Here is a 16816-nt window from a genome sequence, read left to right on the forward strand (position 1 = left end):
ACTGATTGTGGAATGATCAGCCATGATCACATTGAATGTGCTGGCTCAAAGGGCCGAATGGCCTACGACTGCACCTATTGTCTATTAAAAACCGTGCATGGGCAGATTAGTCTCCTCTCCTGTCAGTCAGGATGGAGACGCCTTTTCCTGCACCATCGCCGCACTCATTGGACGTGTCCGCTGTCAGCTGGCTGGAGGTTGCCACCGGTGCCACGCTGCAGGAGTGGCGGCGGCCGGGTTGGGAGTGCAGTGTCACAGGCCGAGCCCGGGAACTGGGCCTGGGCCGCAGCCAAGCCGAGCCAAGCCGAGCCGAGCCAAGCTGAGCCTGGGGCTGGAGCTGAAGTGAGGGCCGAGCCCAGGGCTCGTGATGGGGTCATGACTGTGGCCGAGAAAGAAGTTGCGGCTTGGGATCGAATCAAGGACGAGCCTGGGTCCGGGGTCAGGGATGAGCCCTCCTTCCCTCCCTCCCTCTCTCTCCCTCCCTCTCTCCACCTCCCTCCCTCCCTCTCTCCCTCTCTCTCTCCCACCCTCTCTCGCTCCCTCTGTCCCTTTCCTCCCTCTCTCCTTCTCCTCCCTCCCTCTCAACCCCTCCCTCTATCCATTTACTCTCTACCCCCTATCCCTCCCTATTCACTGAAAAACGGATACACCCTTTCTCTCCCTCCCTCCTCTCTCCATCCCTTTCTCCCTCCTCCTTTCCCTCTCTCTCTCTCTCTCTCTCTCTCTCTCTCTCTCTCTCTCTCTCTCTCTCTCTCTCTCTCTCTCTCTCTCTCTCTCTCTCTCTCTCTCCTTCTCTCTCTCTCTGTCTCTCTCTCTCTCTCTCCCTCTCTCTTCCTCCCTCTCTCACCCCCAACTCCCTCCTTCTCCCTCGCTTCTTCCGTCTCTCCCTCCTTCCCCTCCCTCCCTCACACCCTCCCCCTCCCTCTTTCTTTCCATCCCTCCCCCTCTCTGCCTCCCTCCCTCTCCCTGTCTCCCAGGTGAAAGAAGAGGGAGTGTCAAGAGGAGGGGGACGGAGTGGTGGGGGATAATAATAATAATAATAATAATAACTTTATTTATAAAGCACTTTAAACAACTACAGTTGCCACAAAGTGCTGTACATGAAAACTCATGAACAAAAAGCTATTACAAACAATTAAAAACCATTAAAAACCGTAAAACGAAGGACTATAAAAAACACACTAAAAATTAAAAGACATTAAAAGCACTAAAAACAGGAGCAATGCCTCAGCCAGTGTCGAAAGCCAAAGAATAAAAATGGGTTTTTAGGGAGGATTTGGACAGTGAGGGGGCCTGTCTGATGTGCAGCGGCAAGGTGTTCCAGAGTGCCGGAGCAGCAACAGAAAAGGCTCTATCCCCTCTGAGCTTCCGCTTAGACCTTGGTACCTCAAGGAGCAGCTGATCAGCTGACCTGAGGCATCGGGCAGGAGCATATAGGTGGAGCAGCTCAGAGAGGTAAGGCGGGGCGAGCCCATTCGCCCAGCTCGATGAGGGGTAATGGAGGAGGATATGAGTAGGAAGATAGATAGCGAGGTAATGGAATCATTAAATGCAAATTTATTCACTTTAACTTAACTTGTGCCGTTAGTGTGCGACCGTCAGCTGATCATGCGCAGTTGGGGGCTATGGCCGAGTGGTGGAATAATCCATTGGGGGACCAGGCCTTCCGTGTGACAAAGGCACCAACAAATCTCATCTCCAAACGCTTGCATCTAGTTCTCAGCACCCCCAGCTGCAACTGGATCCTTGACTTCCTGGCCCATAGATGGTAATCAGTGTGGACAGGTGACAAAACATCTTCCAGGATAATTCCAAACACCGGAAAATTAAGGCTGCACTCTCAGCCCGTTACTATTCCCGTACACTCATGACTCTGTGACCAAATTCTGCTCAAACTCCATTTACAAAGTTTCAGGTGACAGCGCCATGGTAGGCCGGATCTCAAACAATGACGAGACGGAAGGAGATACTGAACTACAGCAACTTCCTCAATCAATGTCAGCAAAACAAAGGAGCCAGATGTCAACTTCAAGAAGTGATATGGAGTACACAGCCCCGTCTCCATCAGTGGTGCTGAAGAAGAGATATTCAAGAGCTTCACGTTCCCACATAAATATTACCTGTAAATATGACATCTACAACACGTAATTTAAGATCATCTTTAATCCACAAACAGACTTAACAGCATGTTAGTAATCACTGCATCCTGTCTGCTACCGAACTGCGTAGCGTCGGAAGTAGGTGTTATTAAAAATAATGCAGTAAGGTGGGGTTAGTGATGCTAACCTATACATGATTGGTTGCATGCATAAATCAATCTACATCCTTCCCCCTTAAAGAGTAAGTATAGTGCACCCATGCCATTAAAGTTAAACAAATTCGCCATATCTATCAGGCGGTCTACTGATGCGGGCCGAATGTGTACGGACCAAACCCTCTCCTCCTTCACCGGAAAGATTAGAGGGAGGGGGTGAACCTGGAAGTGAGAAATCCGCGGGAGAGGCTTGTGGTGGCTGAAAGGGGAAGTGTGCAGGAGGGGTAATCCCGTGGTTAGTCACGGCCGCTGCTCGTGGAGGGGTATGGGACATGCGAGGAGTATGGGGCATGCGGGGATTGGTAGAAGGTTCGGCAGTGAACGGCTGGAACTGAAGCAGTAGAGCATAGGGTCCTGCCAGCGGTGGACGGGGTTCTCGCACAGCAAGCAGATGTTGACGACTTCTGCGGTAGACTGTTCCCTCATCGTCCACAAGGTAAGACCGAGGTTCATCAGCTGTGCCGACAACAATAGCCAGACGGGAATGTCCCCTGGTAGTTTGTAAACGAACAAGCTGGCCCGGCAGTAGAGGTAGGAGGGGTTTGCATGATTTGTCGTGCGACCGTTTCTGAATATCGTGTTTCTCCTGAATTTGCTTTTGGATTAAAGCAGGCTTCAGCACTTGAGGTATCAGCTTCTGCTGAGCAATCGGAATTGGAAGTCTTGTTGTCTTGGACTTTAGTCGCTGGGCTGGTGATCCCAGGGTCCCGTCTCTGGCAATGTTTCTGGGGTTCAGGAGATCAAGGTAAAAATCTGTATTGTCCAGGTGCTATTGTTCCATCAGTTGTTTAGCGCTTCTGACAGCCCGTTCGGCGAGTCCGTTACTCTGTGGGTACTCAGGACTGCTCGTGACATGGTGGAAATTCCATCGGTTAGCAAAGAGCTTGAACTCGTGGCTGGTAAACTGTCTTCCGTGGTCGGTCTGCAAACGGACGGGTGAGCCGAATGTGGAGAAGTGTTTCTTTAATTTTTGGATGACCATCTCAGATGTGATGGAGGTCAGGAGGTCAAGTTCAAACCATTTTGAATGCGAGGACGAGTTAGTGATTACCGCGCCATTCGAAGATGTCTGCCGCCACCGACGTCCAGGCCAGGGCTGGTGGAGGTTGTTGCAGTAGGGGCTGCCTCTGCTGGTGTGGTGCAAGACTGTTGCAGGTGGCGCAAGAGGATATACGGTCCCGTATGTATTTGGCCATCCCAGGCCAGTAGAAAAGGTTCTGTGCATGGGTCAGTGTAGCATCGACTCCCGGGTGACCGCTATGCGCCTCATTGTAGTATTCCTCATGCAATGATGAGGGGATCACGACTGTGGCCCTTGACTATGACACCATCCTGTATGACCAGTTCATCGCGGACTAGGAAGAACCACTGCGCCTCTGTTGGTGCGCTAGAGCGCCTGTCTGGCCAACCCCTTTTGATCACTGATGAGTGTATTTGTAGGGTGGCGTCGGTGGCAGTATGTTCGGCTAGGCTCCGTAGTTGTTTAGTAGGAACAAAGTCGATGCCGAGGACCATAAGCTCTTCCCGTTCATAGGGGTGTCGTTCGCAGGATGCTCGAGGTGCACGAGAGAGGGTATCCGCAACGTGCATGTCTATACCCTTTTTGAAAACAAGGGTGAAGTCGAAACGTTGGAGCTGCATCATCATGCGTTGCAGGCGGGCTGGTGCAGCATGGATGGGTTTGTTCAGAATAGTCACAAGTGGTTGGTGGTCTGTCTCGACCGTGAAAGTGTTACCAAAGATAAAGTCATTGAATTTGGAGCAGGCAAAGACGACAGCCAGAAGCTCCTTCTCGATCTGTGCATAGAGTTGTTCTGTGTCAGTCATGGTATGGGAGGCATATGAAACAGGGAGCAAGATACCATCGGCAGATGGTTGTAGGCAGGCTGCACCGAGCCCGAATCACGAGGCATCACAGGTAATAGTCACGGGACGTTTCAAATCGAAGAATATCAGAGTTGGTGCACTGGTCAGCTTGGATTTTAAAGCGTCAAATGCTTGTTGATGTTGCTGGAACCAGGACCAAGCAATGTCCTTTCTAGTCAGTTGTCGCAGGGGCGAGCTTAATTCACTGAGGTTTGGTATGAATTTTCCAAGATAGTTCACCATACCCAGGAAACGCTGCAGGCCGAGCACGTCGGTGGGGGCCGGCATCTCAGTGATGGCAGCAGCTCTCTGTGGATCGGGCTTGAAGCCGTCGGGAGTGAATTCGTGCCCGTCGTAATGACCTCTGAAACCCTGAACTTGCACTTGTTAGGGTTGAGCTTGAGGTTGATCTGACGTGCCCGCTCCATGACACGCCTTAGGTTCTGGTCTCCAATTGGAGGTGTGGGTTCGTTTCCCACTTCTGACAACATGTAAATATGACATCTACACAACATGTAATTTAAGATCATCTTTAATCCACATACAGACTTAACAGCATGTTAGTAATCACTGCATCCTGTCTGCTACCAAACTGCGTAGCGTAGGAAGTAGGTGTTAATATAAATGATACTGTAAGGCGGGGTTAGTGATGCTAACCTATATATGATTGGTTGCATGCATAAACCAAACTACATTACCAACCATTTGTGTTGGTCCAAGTAAATTGAAGCTATGGCCAAGAAAGCAAACCAATGTTTCTCCTTCCTCAGAAGATGAAGGAAATTCAGATTATCTCAAATAACACTTATCAATTTCTATAAATGCACCATAGAAAGTTTTCTATCAGGGTGCATCCCAGCTTGAACTGGCAACTGCTCTGCCCAAGATAGCAACAAGTTACAGAGAGTTGAGGGTGCAGCCCATTACATCAGGCAAACTAACCTCCCCACCCCCCACCCCCCACTCCATCTACACTTGACATTGCCTCTGGAGAGCAGCCGACATAATTCTGGACCATTGAAATCCCCATCATTCTGGCTTCTCCCCTCGGCCTGTCGAGCAGAAGATACAGAAGCTTGAAAACATGGAATATCAGATTCAAGGACAGCTTCTTCCCTTCTGTAAACAAATTCTTGAATGGTCCTCTCACAAGCAGAGGGATGTTTTCCCGACTCCCTAATCTACCTCATTGTGGACCTTAAACTTCTTTTATATTCTGCACTTTGTTTCCTTCTTCTTGCACTAGTTATTGTACTCATGTATGTTTTTTGATTATAATCACATATGGATGTTTTATTTTACTGGATACTGTACAAGACAAACATTTTCACTACATTTCAGTACACGTGACAATAAACCAAGGCCGTACATGCAGACTTGTTCACAGTTTGATATTTTGCTCACACTTGCATCAATCTGTGAAGAAGAAAATCCAACCACTCCTTAAGCCCCTGTCCCACTTGGGAGATCTGCCGACCTTAAGCGACTAAAAAAAAATCAAGGTTGCGGTGACCTACGACTTCCTATGACCTTCCTCGACTATGAGTACGACCTCCTACGACTATGTTGAAGACCTCCCTCGACTATGAAGAAGACCTCCTTCGACCACCTTAGACTATGTTGAAGATTGGCTTCGACCAAGTACGTTTTACTCGAGGAAGGTCTCTGGCATATTGGTCTGCGAATGAGCACGACCCCCTTCGACCTCAGAGGACCACACCGAAAACCAACAATGACCAGTGACGAGTGCCTACAGCTCAAATGATCACCTGATAAAATGATGTCATGTCTGCATTTTTTTCTCACTAAAAAATGCCTCCCTGTTTTTTTTTTTAATCATTCTGAACCATGCAAGCAAGCAAGGAACTAATTTGGAGGATGTTAGTAAAAATGCAACTACTGCTGTTTGCAGTAGCCCTTTTGCTTCAACAGCCTTTTAAGAAAGGCAGAAGCGGAAGAGCAAGGGTGAAGAGGAAGCACAAGAAGAGATCTCAATGGGTGAATGGAGATGATGTGATGGACTGTCCCAGTATACCGGATGACTGGAAGAGAGTGGCGCTGGGCTTTGACAAAAGATGGAACTTTAAGCACACATGTGGGGGAGTGGATGGCAAGCATGCCATTCTTGTCCCTGTCCCTGTACCCCTCATTTTCCTTATCGTACAGGATGGCATTCTGCTGGAACCATTCCTCAAGGTTCCCCTCCTGCTGCCTGGTGAAGGTGTAGGGCATAACCTTCCTCCAGCCCTCCCTCACCACCAATGGGGCACCTGCCACGGGAGAAAGGGCTGCTTTGCTGCCTTCAAATGAGGCAGTGAAGGATGGGGTGGTGGTGGGGACATATACTACCACCCTGGTCACCTCCTCCAGGGGTCTCTCATGCAGGGCTACCTTCTCCTGCATGATCACCTCGCGACCTAGCTGAAGCCTCGACCACACGGAGACCACTCTCGACCATGAAGGAGACTGATGAAGACCTCCTACGACCTCGTGGTGACCTAGCCGTGACTATGGGTCGTGGGCAAGGTCGCCAGAACTCGCGGTGGAGGTCGTCCAAGTGGGACAGCGGCTTTACTCAAATAAAAGCATAACTTCTGTAAGAATTTAGCTTGTCAAGGAGCATCTATGAAAAAAGAACCCAGTTAACCATTTGAGACAATGACCCTTCCACAGAAATGGGGGAAGTGGAAGGTTTATACTTCTCAAACTAAAATTGGGGGTGAATGGAGAGGTGATAGACAAAACACTGTATAGAGATAAATTAAGACAGATCAGGTGAATCAGAAATACTATCAGACAACTATTTCCAAATTACCAGTTGAAGAGAATCTGTAAGTTTGAAAACTTCCTACCATCACAAAATGAAGGGTTGGTCAAGTCATTGCTGAAGCCTGTGTTACAACTGCACACATAGCCTCCAAATATGTTGATGCAGGTGTCTGGACAGCCTGTGTTGTTAGTGGCACACTCATCGATATCTGGGAAAATAAGTCAATTATTTCACTTTAGAACAATAAACCAAAACAGTTAAATTTCATCACTTTATTAATATGTCACGCTATTTTGCGTTCCAAAATGCTCGTCCTCATGAATAGAAATGTTATTGATGATCATAAGGTCATAAGTAATAGGAGCAGAATTAGGCCATTCGGCCCATGAAGCCTACTCTGCCATTCAATCATGGCTAATCTATCTATCCCTCCTAACCCCATTCTTCTGCCTTCTCCCCCCATAACCCCTGACACCCTGATGTCTGCCTTCAAAACAATAACTTGATATTATGGAACCTTGAATATGTGTTTGATAGTTCTTCCAAACAGGGTTTAATGACACATACCCCAGTTAACATTGACGGCACCAAAGTAGAAATAGCTGAACACTTCAAATTCCTAGGAGTAAATATCACCAACAACTTTTCCTGGAACACCCATATTGAAGCACACCAACACCTGTACTTCCTTAAGCAGCCTTTTCACGGGGCGACTTGACGCAAGAGTTAACCAGAGTTTAACATTGTGGGAACCTCGTGCGATAACAGTACGGCATTCGTGGACCACCGTGGACCACCGTAGCGCTAACGGCAGGTAATCGTGTATCTTGGTCACTCGGGAGAAAATTCAAGAAAGTTTGAATTTCTCCAAGAGTGACTTGTACACTTGTGGTTGAACATTGCAACATTATATGGACGTAGTGGCCAGTGCGATATCCATAATAACTCTTGCGGGTACCGTGGGAACTCCTGCGAACGGTGAACCCGGAAGCTGGACAGAGGGGACAGAAGGTGAGTAAAAATTGTCTTCTGTGGGATTGAATTTAAAAAATAAATAAAAATAAAGATTTGCATCCGCATATGGACATCAACTTATTCATGAGTTATGTTAATGAGATTCAAGAAAATAACTAATCTTTAAAAGGGACTTTAAAAGGGACTTTACTGAAAGGTTACGCATTTTTATGGTCCGTGAGAAATTTTTCACATCATCTTTGAGAGATACAGCTCGGAGTCCTCGCTGACTAGCGATCGATGCCTTTCCGAAGCAGGGTCCGGAACGCTACCAATCAATGTTCTCCAGAGACCCGTGTAAGGAGTGAACTGCACATGCTGGTTTAAACCGAAGACAGACACAAAACGCTGGAGTAACTCAGCGAGTCAAGCAACATCTCTGGAGAAAAATAGCTGATGTTTCGGGACGAGACACATCTTCAGACTCAATTCCGATTAGGATGTCTGAAGAAGGGTTCCGATTCGAATCGCCACCTATTCTTTTTCTTCTGAGATATCGAGACCCTTCTGATATGCTGCCTGTGGTCGATAAATGCGTAACCTTTCAGTAAAGTCCCTTTTAAAGTCCCTTTTAAAGATTATAGTCGAGGGATTATAGACAGATGGGGGTATCTTCATTTACTGGCGGCGGGTGTCTGTCACTGAAACAGGCAGATGAGATTTCACATCCACCTTGTGTGTGCCTCTCTCTCTCTCTCCCTCCCTCCCTCTTACACAGGCTGAGAGACTCTGCCTCTGTGAGTGTACGTCTCTTTCTCCCCCTCTCCCACACACAGTAAGACCGAGGTACTGTGCTCAGTCCATCTGTGTCTCCCACATACACAGTAAAACATGTCTCCAAATGAGCCAATTCAACCAAGGGAGGATATTTATAGTGTGTGAAAAAAAAGTTACATCATTTGTGTCACGTGTAGTTCACGATGTTCATTCAAGATTTAACGCGAAAGCTCGGGAGACGGACAAGTCACTCGCACAAATAACAGAAATGCCGAGTACCGTGGGAACTCTTTATCTACCCCCGTTATATCGTGCGAGACTCGTGCTGGACCACGACCACTTCACTCTGGTGACATCTTGCGTCAACTCGCCCCGTGAAAAAGCCCCATTAGAAGGCTTAGGAAGTTCGGCATGTCCATGACAACACTCACCAACTTCTACAGATGTGCAATAGAAAACATGTAATCAGGAGGCATCACAGCATGATTTGGGAACTGGAAGGAACTGGCCAATCAGAGATACCATCAATGATCATCAATTGCAGAGAATCAGCATATTTGACATGTTCCTACCATCACAAACTGCAGAGTTGTTCATGTTGGTGCTGAAGCCACGGTAACAGCTGCAAACGAAGCTTCCGATTGTGTTGGTGCAGATTTGTTGACAATAGAAGTGATTTGCACATTCATTTATGTCTGGGATAAAATAACAGTGCCAAATAACATCACATTTTTAATATAGCATCATGCTACTTTGTGAGTCAAATTTCTCTTCCTAATGAATAGAAATATTATTTCTCTGCAACGTTAATTTTCCACAAGAGTTTTAATAAGTCTGAAAAAAATAGTCCCACCACACAAACTCACAGAAAATGATCATGAATCTCCAGTTAATCATTTCACCGGATAACCATGGCTGAATGAAGATCCGTAGATTACATAGGCCAACTAGAACTACCATGTGAAATATTTGCCGAGCAATTAGGGTGGCACAGTGACGCAGTAGTAGATTTGCTGCCTGACGGTGCCAGAGACCTGGGTTCGATCCTGACTGCGGGTGATGTCGGTCGGTATGGACTTTGTACAATTTCTCCTGTGACCATGAGGGCATTCTCAGGGTGCTCCTGTATCCTCCCACATTCCAAAGATATACAGGTATATAGGTTAATTGGCATCAGTACATTATACAATTGTCCCTAGATAGTGTTGGTGTGTGGGATGATCGCTGGTCAGTGCAGACAAGTTGGGCCGAAGGGCCTGTTTCCGTGCTGTATCTCTAAAGTTTAAAGTCTGATGCATTCTCATATTGTGAAAGGTTCCTGGCATGGAAAATAACAAATGTAACAATGCAGATTTGTTCACAGTTTGACATGTTAGTCACATATTCATCACTGTCTGATGAAAATAGTCCAATTACTCCTTACTCAAACAAGAACAAAACTACTGGGATCTCAACCAGTCAAGCACCAACGGTGAAAACACAAACCAGTTGGCGTTTCGGGTCAATAATCCTTTCTCAGAACTGGTCCTGGATAAAAGGTTTATAGTTTTCAAAACAGAGCTGGGGGTAGAAGTGGGGTGTTGTACAAAAGACAGAATGTAGGCAGGATCAGGTGATACAGGAGGCAGGGTACTGGCCATTAGCAAGGTAATTTACAAAAGGGTAAAGAAATGAACAAAAGTGTGATCACTAATTACTAACTGGAAAATAGCTAACAATTTATCTTGCAGACAACTATTTTATCCAATTCTGAAAAGACAATATTCCTATAGCTTCAGAGGTTTGTTGTAATTGTTTAATTATCGAACGGAACCAAAAATGCCTTGGGGGAAAACTGTAATGAACAGGCCAATCAAAAATAAATCAAGTGCAGAGAATTGGCATGTTTGACAACTTCCTACCATCACAAAGCGCAGGGTCGTTCACGTTGGGTCTGAAGCCTGGACCACAACTGCACCTGTAGTTTCCGATTGTGTTGATGCAGTTTTGTTGACATCTGGAGGTGTTCGTTGCACATTTATCGATGTCAAACTGTGAACAAACTGCCTTGTTCCATTTGTTATTTTCCATGCCAGGAACCTTTCACAATATGAGAATGCATCGGACTTTAGACTTTAGAGATACAGCGCGGAAACAGGCCCTTCGGACCACCGAGTCCACACAGACCAGTGGTCACCCAATCTACCAACACTATCCAGGGACAATTTTACAATTTACTGAAGCCAATTACCCTGCAAACCTGAATATTTTCAGATTATTTGCTGAGAAATTCAGGTGGCACAGCAGTGGTAGAGTTGCTGCCTGACAGCGCCAGTGACCTGGGTTCGATCTTGACTATGGGTGATATCTGTATAGAGTCTGTACGTTCTTCCTGTGACCATGTGGTATATCTCCAGGGTGCTCCTGTTTCCTCCCACATTCCAAAGATATAACGGTTTGTATGTTAATTGGTTTCATTAAGTTGTAAAATAGTAAGATTAAACGAGAACTTACCAGTTTGAAGTTTGATCTGTATTTTATGAGGAGTTACGATGAGGGATTACGTGAAGAACCCGCTCAGTGCGCAGGCGCGGCATACTTCCAAGCAGCGGTGTGGAATCACAGATAGACACAGTTATTTGAAGTAAACATAGTAAAGATAAGGAGACATCAATTTATTCGTTTGATCCATATAATGAGGGTGGTAGTGGAGGGCACGTAATCCCTCATCGTAACTCCTCATAAAATACAGATCAAACTTCAAACTGGTAAGTTCTCGTTTAGTCTTACTATTTTACTTCGGAGTCACGTGAGTGACTATGTGAAGACTTCAAAGCTCTGTGATTTCAAACCGTGTAACAGTTCATACTTCACTCGCTGCCGAAGTCATTCGAGGGAGGAAGTATGTTATCGTAATCAACCATGAATCTGTTTGTAAAAACAATAATGGTGTTATTAACAACAACAAGACCAATTGCTCCCCCGGGCTTAAATTATATATTTTTTGCAGATTCTTTTTCTGCAAACGATACAGGTTCTGTTAGTGGTTTGTTATAAAAGTTTGGAACGTATACTCCCTAGACCACCCTGCAGTAGCCAGGATGTGGTCCATAGGCTCGTCCATCCTCTTAGTTACTGACGTGGAAGCTGTATTGGTGGAATAAGATTTTATACACGTTAGTATTTACTCCAGCAACTCCCAGTACCTGCTAGTTTAGCTCGTCACCCGACCATGAGGTTTCCTGTGGCTGACCCATAAGGCTTTTTCCTCTCCCTCGGTATTCCTTATTGTGTCGATCTCTAAGTGGGTCATGACACATAAAATGTGGTTCAGGTGGGTATGCCCGGAATTTCATGACTGGACCTGATGTTCCTGGTCTGTTCTGTTATGCCAACCCTTGAATGGGCATGTGACACTATCTGGTGTTATAACCATGTTGTCCCATCGCAGTAGATGGGAGAGCTGGCTCTTTGTGTTGATGTAAGGCCACCAGCATGTCCATCTTCAGGAAAGGCTGTTCCAGGGTGAGTGACCTGGCTGGTGATCATCCCCTAAGGTATGTCAGGATCTCACTGACATTCCAATTTGGGTGTACCTATTTCTGGGGAATGGATTGATATACCTCTCCTGTATCTAATCACCAGTGAGCAGTACCCAAGTTGAGTAGGCTAACAGAACATGTCCTTCATTGTGGTGAAGACCTGCCAGGAGCTCCAGTACAGTTTTTTGTTATAGTTAAATGTGTAATTCCTGTTTTGGAAAACAGTGTACCATTTCTTGATGCTCCTCAGGTATGTTCCCTAGGATATGCGACGGAATGCTGTCATCAGGTTGATAGTGCTGCTGATCCAAGCACAGCAATGGTCTTCCCAATTCTGCAATTCTTTTAATGACCATGTCGAGGATCACTGGGAACCATGTTTGTGGACTTGGTCCACTGTAATTTGCGTAGTACCCGACTGATGAAGCCGTAGTACCTATTGAAGAGGTAGAAGGAAAGGAAAACATAGAGATTAGGTTCCCCCCACCCCTCAATACGCGGGAATGTCTCCATTGCCGCTGCCTTGAGATTGGTTTCATGTGACGTAAGTTAGTACGTGGTGATTTAATTGGATATAAGGAATCGATATCTGGTGTCCATATTGCTTAGTAATTTCAGCAAATATTTTTGGTTTAAATGTATGTTTACAGTATTTAGCTCACCTGATAGGTGAGTTACTGATGGTCAAACATGTTTGACGACATACGGTTTCCAATTGTTAATAAATTGTCACCTAATATCGATGTTATCCGCCCAAGTGGTTTGGTATATGCCACCACTGTGATGTTGTTATCTTATAAACGAACATGCAAATTTGGTGGATTACTGAGCAAATGCTTCACTAGAATTGTAAGTTAATATATAACATGTTTAAGTCAATTCATATTGGCATTAAGTATTACAAGCTCAGTAACACATCAGGACACATAAGATGTTACTCAAAACAGGTGGAAGTGTACAACCATAATCCTTCCTGCCGATAAATTCCATGATAACACTACAGATTAATCCATTTGCCCCCATATTACAGGTATGGAGATAGTTTTGAACACTAGTATCTCAGCTCATAGGAAAGGTACAAAGTTCAGTAGCTGGTAATGCTGCTATATCCCAATTACTTTGCCACGTGGTTAATGCACCATGACTGATAGTCTTAATGAATACCAGATAACAAAGTTGTGGATGGTCAACGTAAATATCTGTATATATATTTTGTGCACCGTTCCCAGAGGCACTGCAATACTGGGTCGATGCGTGGAGTGGACGGAGAAAGCCCCTATTCCATCTCCCTGTCCCAAAATTCAATTTAATATATGGTCCCTAGATAAGGGACGTATCAGATTATTAAACTGATAAGAACAGATACTACACTTGATCTTAGCCAAAAGGCCGAGAAGCGATGCAGCTAAAGCTGTATCCAAGGATAGTTTGTCGTTAATATATAGACATGCCATGACGGAATGTTTCTAAGTGTCAGGGCTAGTTGATTCTGGATAACTTTGACTTAAATGCCGCAACGCTCATCATGGTTACTCCATCCAGGTAATTGCGGTATATCCAAAACTTATATGAGAAGGTACTGAATAGTGTGCATCTTCAAGGTCGATGTCTACCATAAAATATCCTTGGATCCATGGTAGTAGTTACAAATCCCATGAATGGGTATACCTGGTGAAATACTCAAGTGGTTTATCAACGATGGTGCGACATTCACCATCATGGGAGGGTAGACCACTTGGGGTGCTTGCTGAATTGGTGGCAAGATATTAATTCTATTCCCCTTGTATTTATTTTTTGGTATATAACTACCAAGAGTGATAGCTTCCTAACCAGGCGTGATTCACCCACCCCTTGTTAATACAACCCTTAACCTTTATGTGATGGTAGGAACCATACTTATCTGTCTTCATTGTTGTTTTCTTCGGTTTCTGGTTCCTTTTTCTTGTAGGGACGATGTTTGTTGGGGGGTGGCGCATTTTCCCTGGGCCTGCTCTGGGCCGTGGCCTAAAATGCTACGGGTTTGGCATGCAGGCCCCGAGCTTTCACCAGTACCATGAGGTAGACGCACCTGGTGGACACGTTGAGGTACTGCTGTCTGGTTTAGTGTGGTGCTCATTCCAGACTGCCCTCTTGTGCCGAATAGTTTGAACACTTCGTCCAGTTTTTTAGGACTGGTTTGGTAAGTGCCAGGTAGCAGGATCTGTGCTTGTGAGGTCGGCGTTCTCATAGTCCTGTTAATTTCATAGATTGAGGGCAGGTTTGTGAGTTCATTTCAGAAGTTATGAGGTATACCGTTGAACAGTAGGGTCAGGTGTTTTGCCATACTACCCTGCCCTTCTGGAATGAGCAGGTGGACATGATAGCCGATGTCAGGGTACCAAATGCATTTTTAAAATATTTAGGTTAAATGCGCTGCTCAATGTATCTCCCAATAATGGCGGGCACTTTGAGTAAATGCAATTTAGGGGAGGCGTGATAAAACCAACGCCTCATGGCTACCTGTCTTGGAGAGGTTTTTTGGAAAAGACAGGTAGTAAGCTGGCCATCAGTTGAGACTGAAAAGCCATCTCGCTAGTGGTGGAGCCACATAGCGGCCACACCCAGCAGCTCTTCCTGATCCTGTACCTCAAGCATACTCCCGATATTGTTCAGCCAGTGACCCCTCTTCATGACCAGCCCAGCCACTGGTCACCCCAAAGCTAACCACACTAAGGAGGAAGCGATGGGCAGTGCCTAGGCACTGTGGAGGGTATGCCTGAACCCTCCAGCGAGACTGCCCCTCACGTAGCGTGTCTCGCAGGAGCTCCTGCTCCAGGAGCCGCTCCAGCGGCTCAGGCGGCTGTCTCTCTCCCATGCGGGTGGAGAGACGTCCCCTTCGACAAGTCGGAAGCCACCGGCCGGATGCCTCTTCGGATGGCTGAACATCCAGCCCGCAGCTCAGGCACTAGCGGGACTGGGCTCGGCGCGGTGATGGGGATAGCGGTGCGCCCGGTAAATGTTCCTACCGCCTTCTTCTGGAGCTTTTGTGCCTTGTAGTAGCGAGAGCGCCCCTCAATCAGCGCGTCTCGCAGGCACCTGTTCCGTGAGCCGCTCCAGCGGCTCAGGCGGCTCTCTCTCCCCCCGTGCGGGTGGAGAGACGTCCCGTCCGACATCGGGAACACCTGCCGGATGCCTCTCGAGTGGCTATGCATCCAGCCCGCTGCTCAGGTACTAGCGGGCTGGCCTCGGCACGGTGTCGGGGAATTACGGAACACCGGGTAACGCTCCTACCGCCTGTTGCTGCCCCCCTCACCGACGGAAAACGTTCCTCCTTGAACGGGGGACAGTTTTGTTCCAGAGCCTTTTTCTCTGCCTGTAATAAGCACAAGCAGAAAAAGGGGCTCCCCTGTAAAAGAAACCCGACCTCAGGATACTCACCTGACGGTCCGTTTCATCTGTTGCGGGAGTGCCTAGCTCCCGCTTGCCGCTGTTGCACTGCTGGCGTAATGCCGCGCCTGCGCACTGAGCGGGTTCTTCACGTAGTCACTCACGTGACTCCGAAGTAAAATTTAACATAAACATCCACCACAGTGTATCCACATTCCTCACTGTGATGGAAGGCAATAAAGTTCAGTCAGCTTCCTCCCTTGTTCACCACGTGGTGGTCGGGGGCCTTGAACCCTCCGCAGTTCGCTGCTGCCGACGGTCCGATGTCCAGACCCACTCGTCGAGGTGATGGAAACTCCGGCATCGGAACGGCTTGCAGCCGTGGAGCTTACTGGGAGAGCACACAGTGCAAACTCCATACAGGCAGCACCTGTAGTCAGGATTGAACTCGGGTCTCTGGCGCTGTAATGCCAGAGACCATATAACCATATAACAATTACAGCACGGAAACAGGCCATCTCGGCCCTTCTAGTCCGTGCCGAACACGTATTCTCCCTAGTCCCATCTACCTGCACTCAGACCATAACCCTCCATTCCTTTCCCGTCATATAACTATCCAATTTATTTTTAAATGATAAAATCGAACCTGCCTCCACCACCTTCACTGGAAGCTCATTCCACACAGCTACCACTCTCTGAGTAAAGAAGTTCCCCCTCATGTTACCCCTAAACTTCTGTCCCTTAATTCTCAAGTCATGTCCTCTTGTTTGAACCTTCCCTACTCTCAATGGGAAAAGCTTGTCCACGTCAACTCTGTCTATCCCTCTCACCATTTTAAAGACCTCCATCAAGTCCCCCCTTAACCTTCTGCGCTCCAAAGAATAAAGACCTAACTTATTCAACCTTTCTCTGTAACTTAGTTGCTGAAACCCAGGCAACATTCTAGTTAATCTCCTCTGTACTCTCTCTATTTTGTTGACATCCTTCCTATAATTGGGCGACCAAAATTGTACACCATACTCCAGAATTGGCCTCACCAATGCCTTGTACAATTTTAACATTACATCCCAACTTCTATACTCAATGCTCTGATTTATAAAGGCTAACATACCAAAAGCTTTCTTTACCACCCTATCTACATGAGATTCCACCTTCACGAGTTCATTTAGCTTTACTGCTGCGCCACCATGCCGTCCTGTCTTGTATTCAAAACAGAATATTGGAAGCAAAATTCAGAGACCTTCACTA

The 16816-nt window shown here is 46.6% G+C and overlaps 1 protein-coding gene and 1 non-coding gene across 2 annotated transcripts in view; both read right to left on the bottom strand.

Annotated features, from left to right (window-relative positions):
- Positions 1-16816, bottom strand: part of LOC116980022 (mucin-5AC-like) — a 110303-nt gene that overhangs the window by 7949 nt on the left and 85538 nt on the right. The window contains exons 20-22 of the mRNA XM_033032092.1: positions 10583-10708; positions 9254-9376; positions 7033-7158 (exon numbers count right to left, since the gene is read on the bottom strand). Of these exons, the coding sequence (XP_032887983.1) occupies positions 7033-7158; positions 9254-9376; positions 10583-10708 (375 nt within the window). The remainder of the gene's footprint in view (positions 1-7032; positions 7159-9253; positions 9377-10582; positions 10709-16816) is intronic.
- On the bottom strand, positions 13412-13603 carry LOC116980207. The gene has a single exon (XR_004413899.1). It is a non-coding gene; the product is annotated as a U2 spliceosomal RNA (small nuclear RNA).

The sequence above is a fragment of the Amblyraja radiata genome, chromosome 13 (assembly GCF_010909765.2).
Source record: "Amblyraja radiata isolate CabotCenter1 chromosome 13, sAmbRad1.1.pri, whole genome shotgun sequence".
NCBI classification, from domain to species: Eukaryota; Metazoa; Chordata; class Chondrichthyes; order Rajiformes; family Rajidae; genus Amblyraja; species Amblyraja radiata.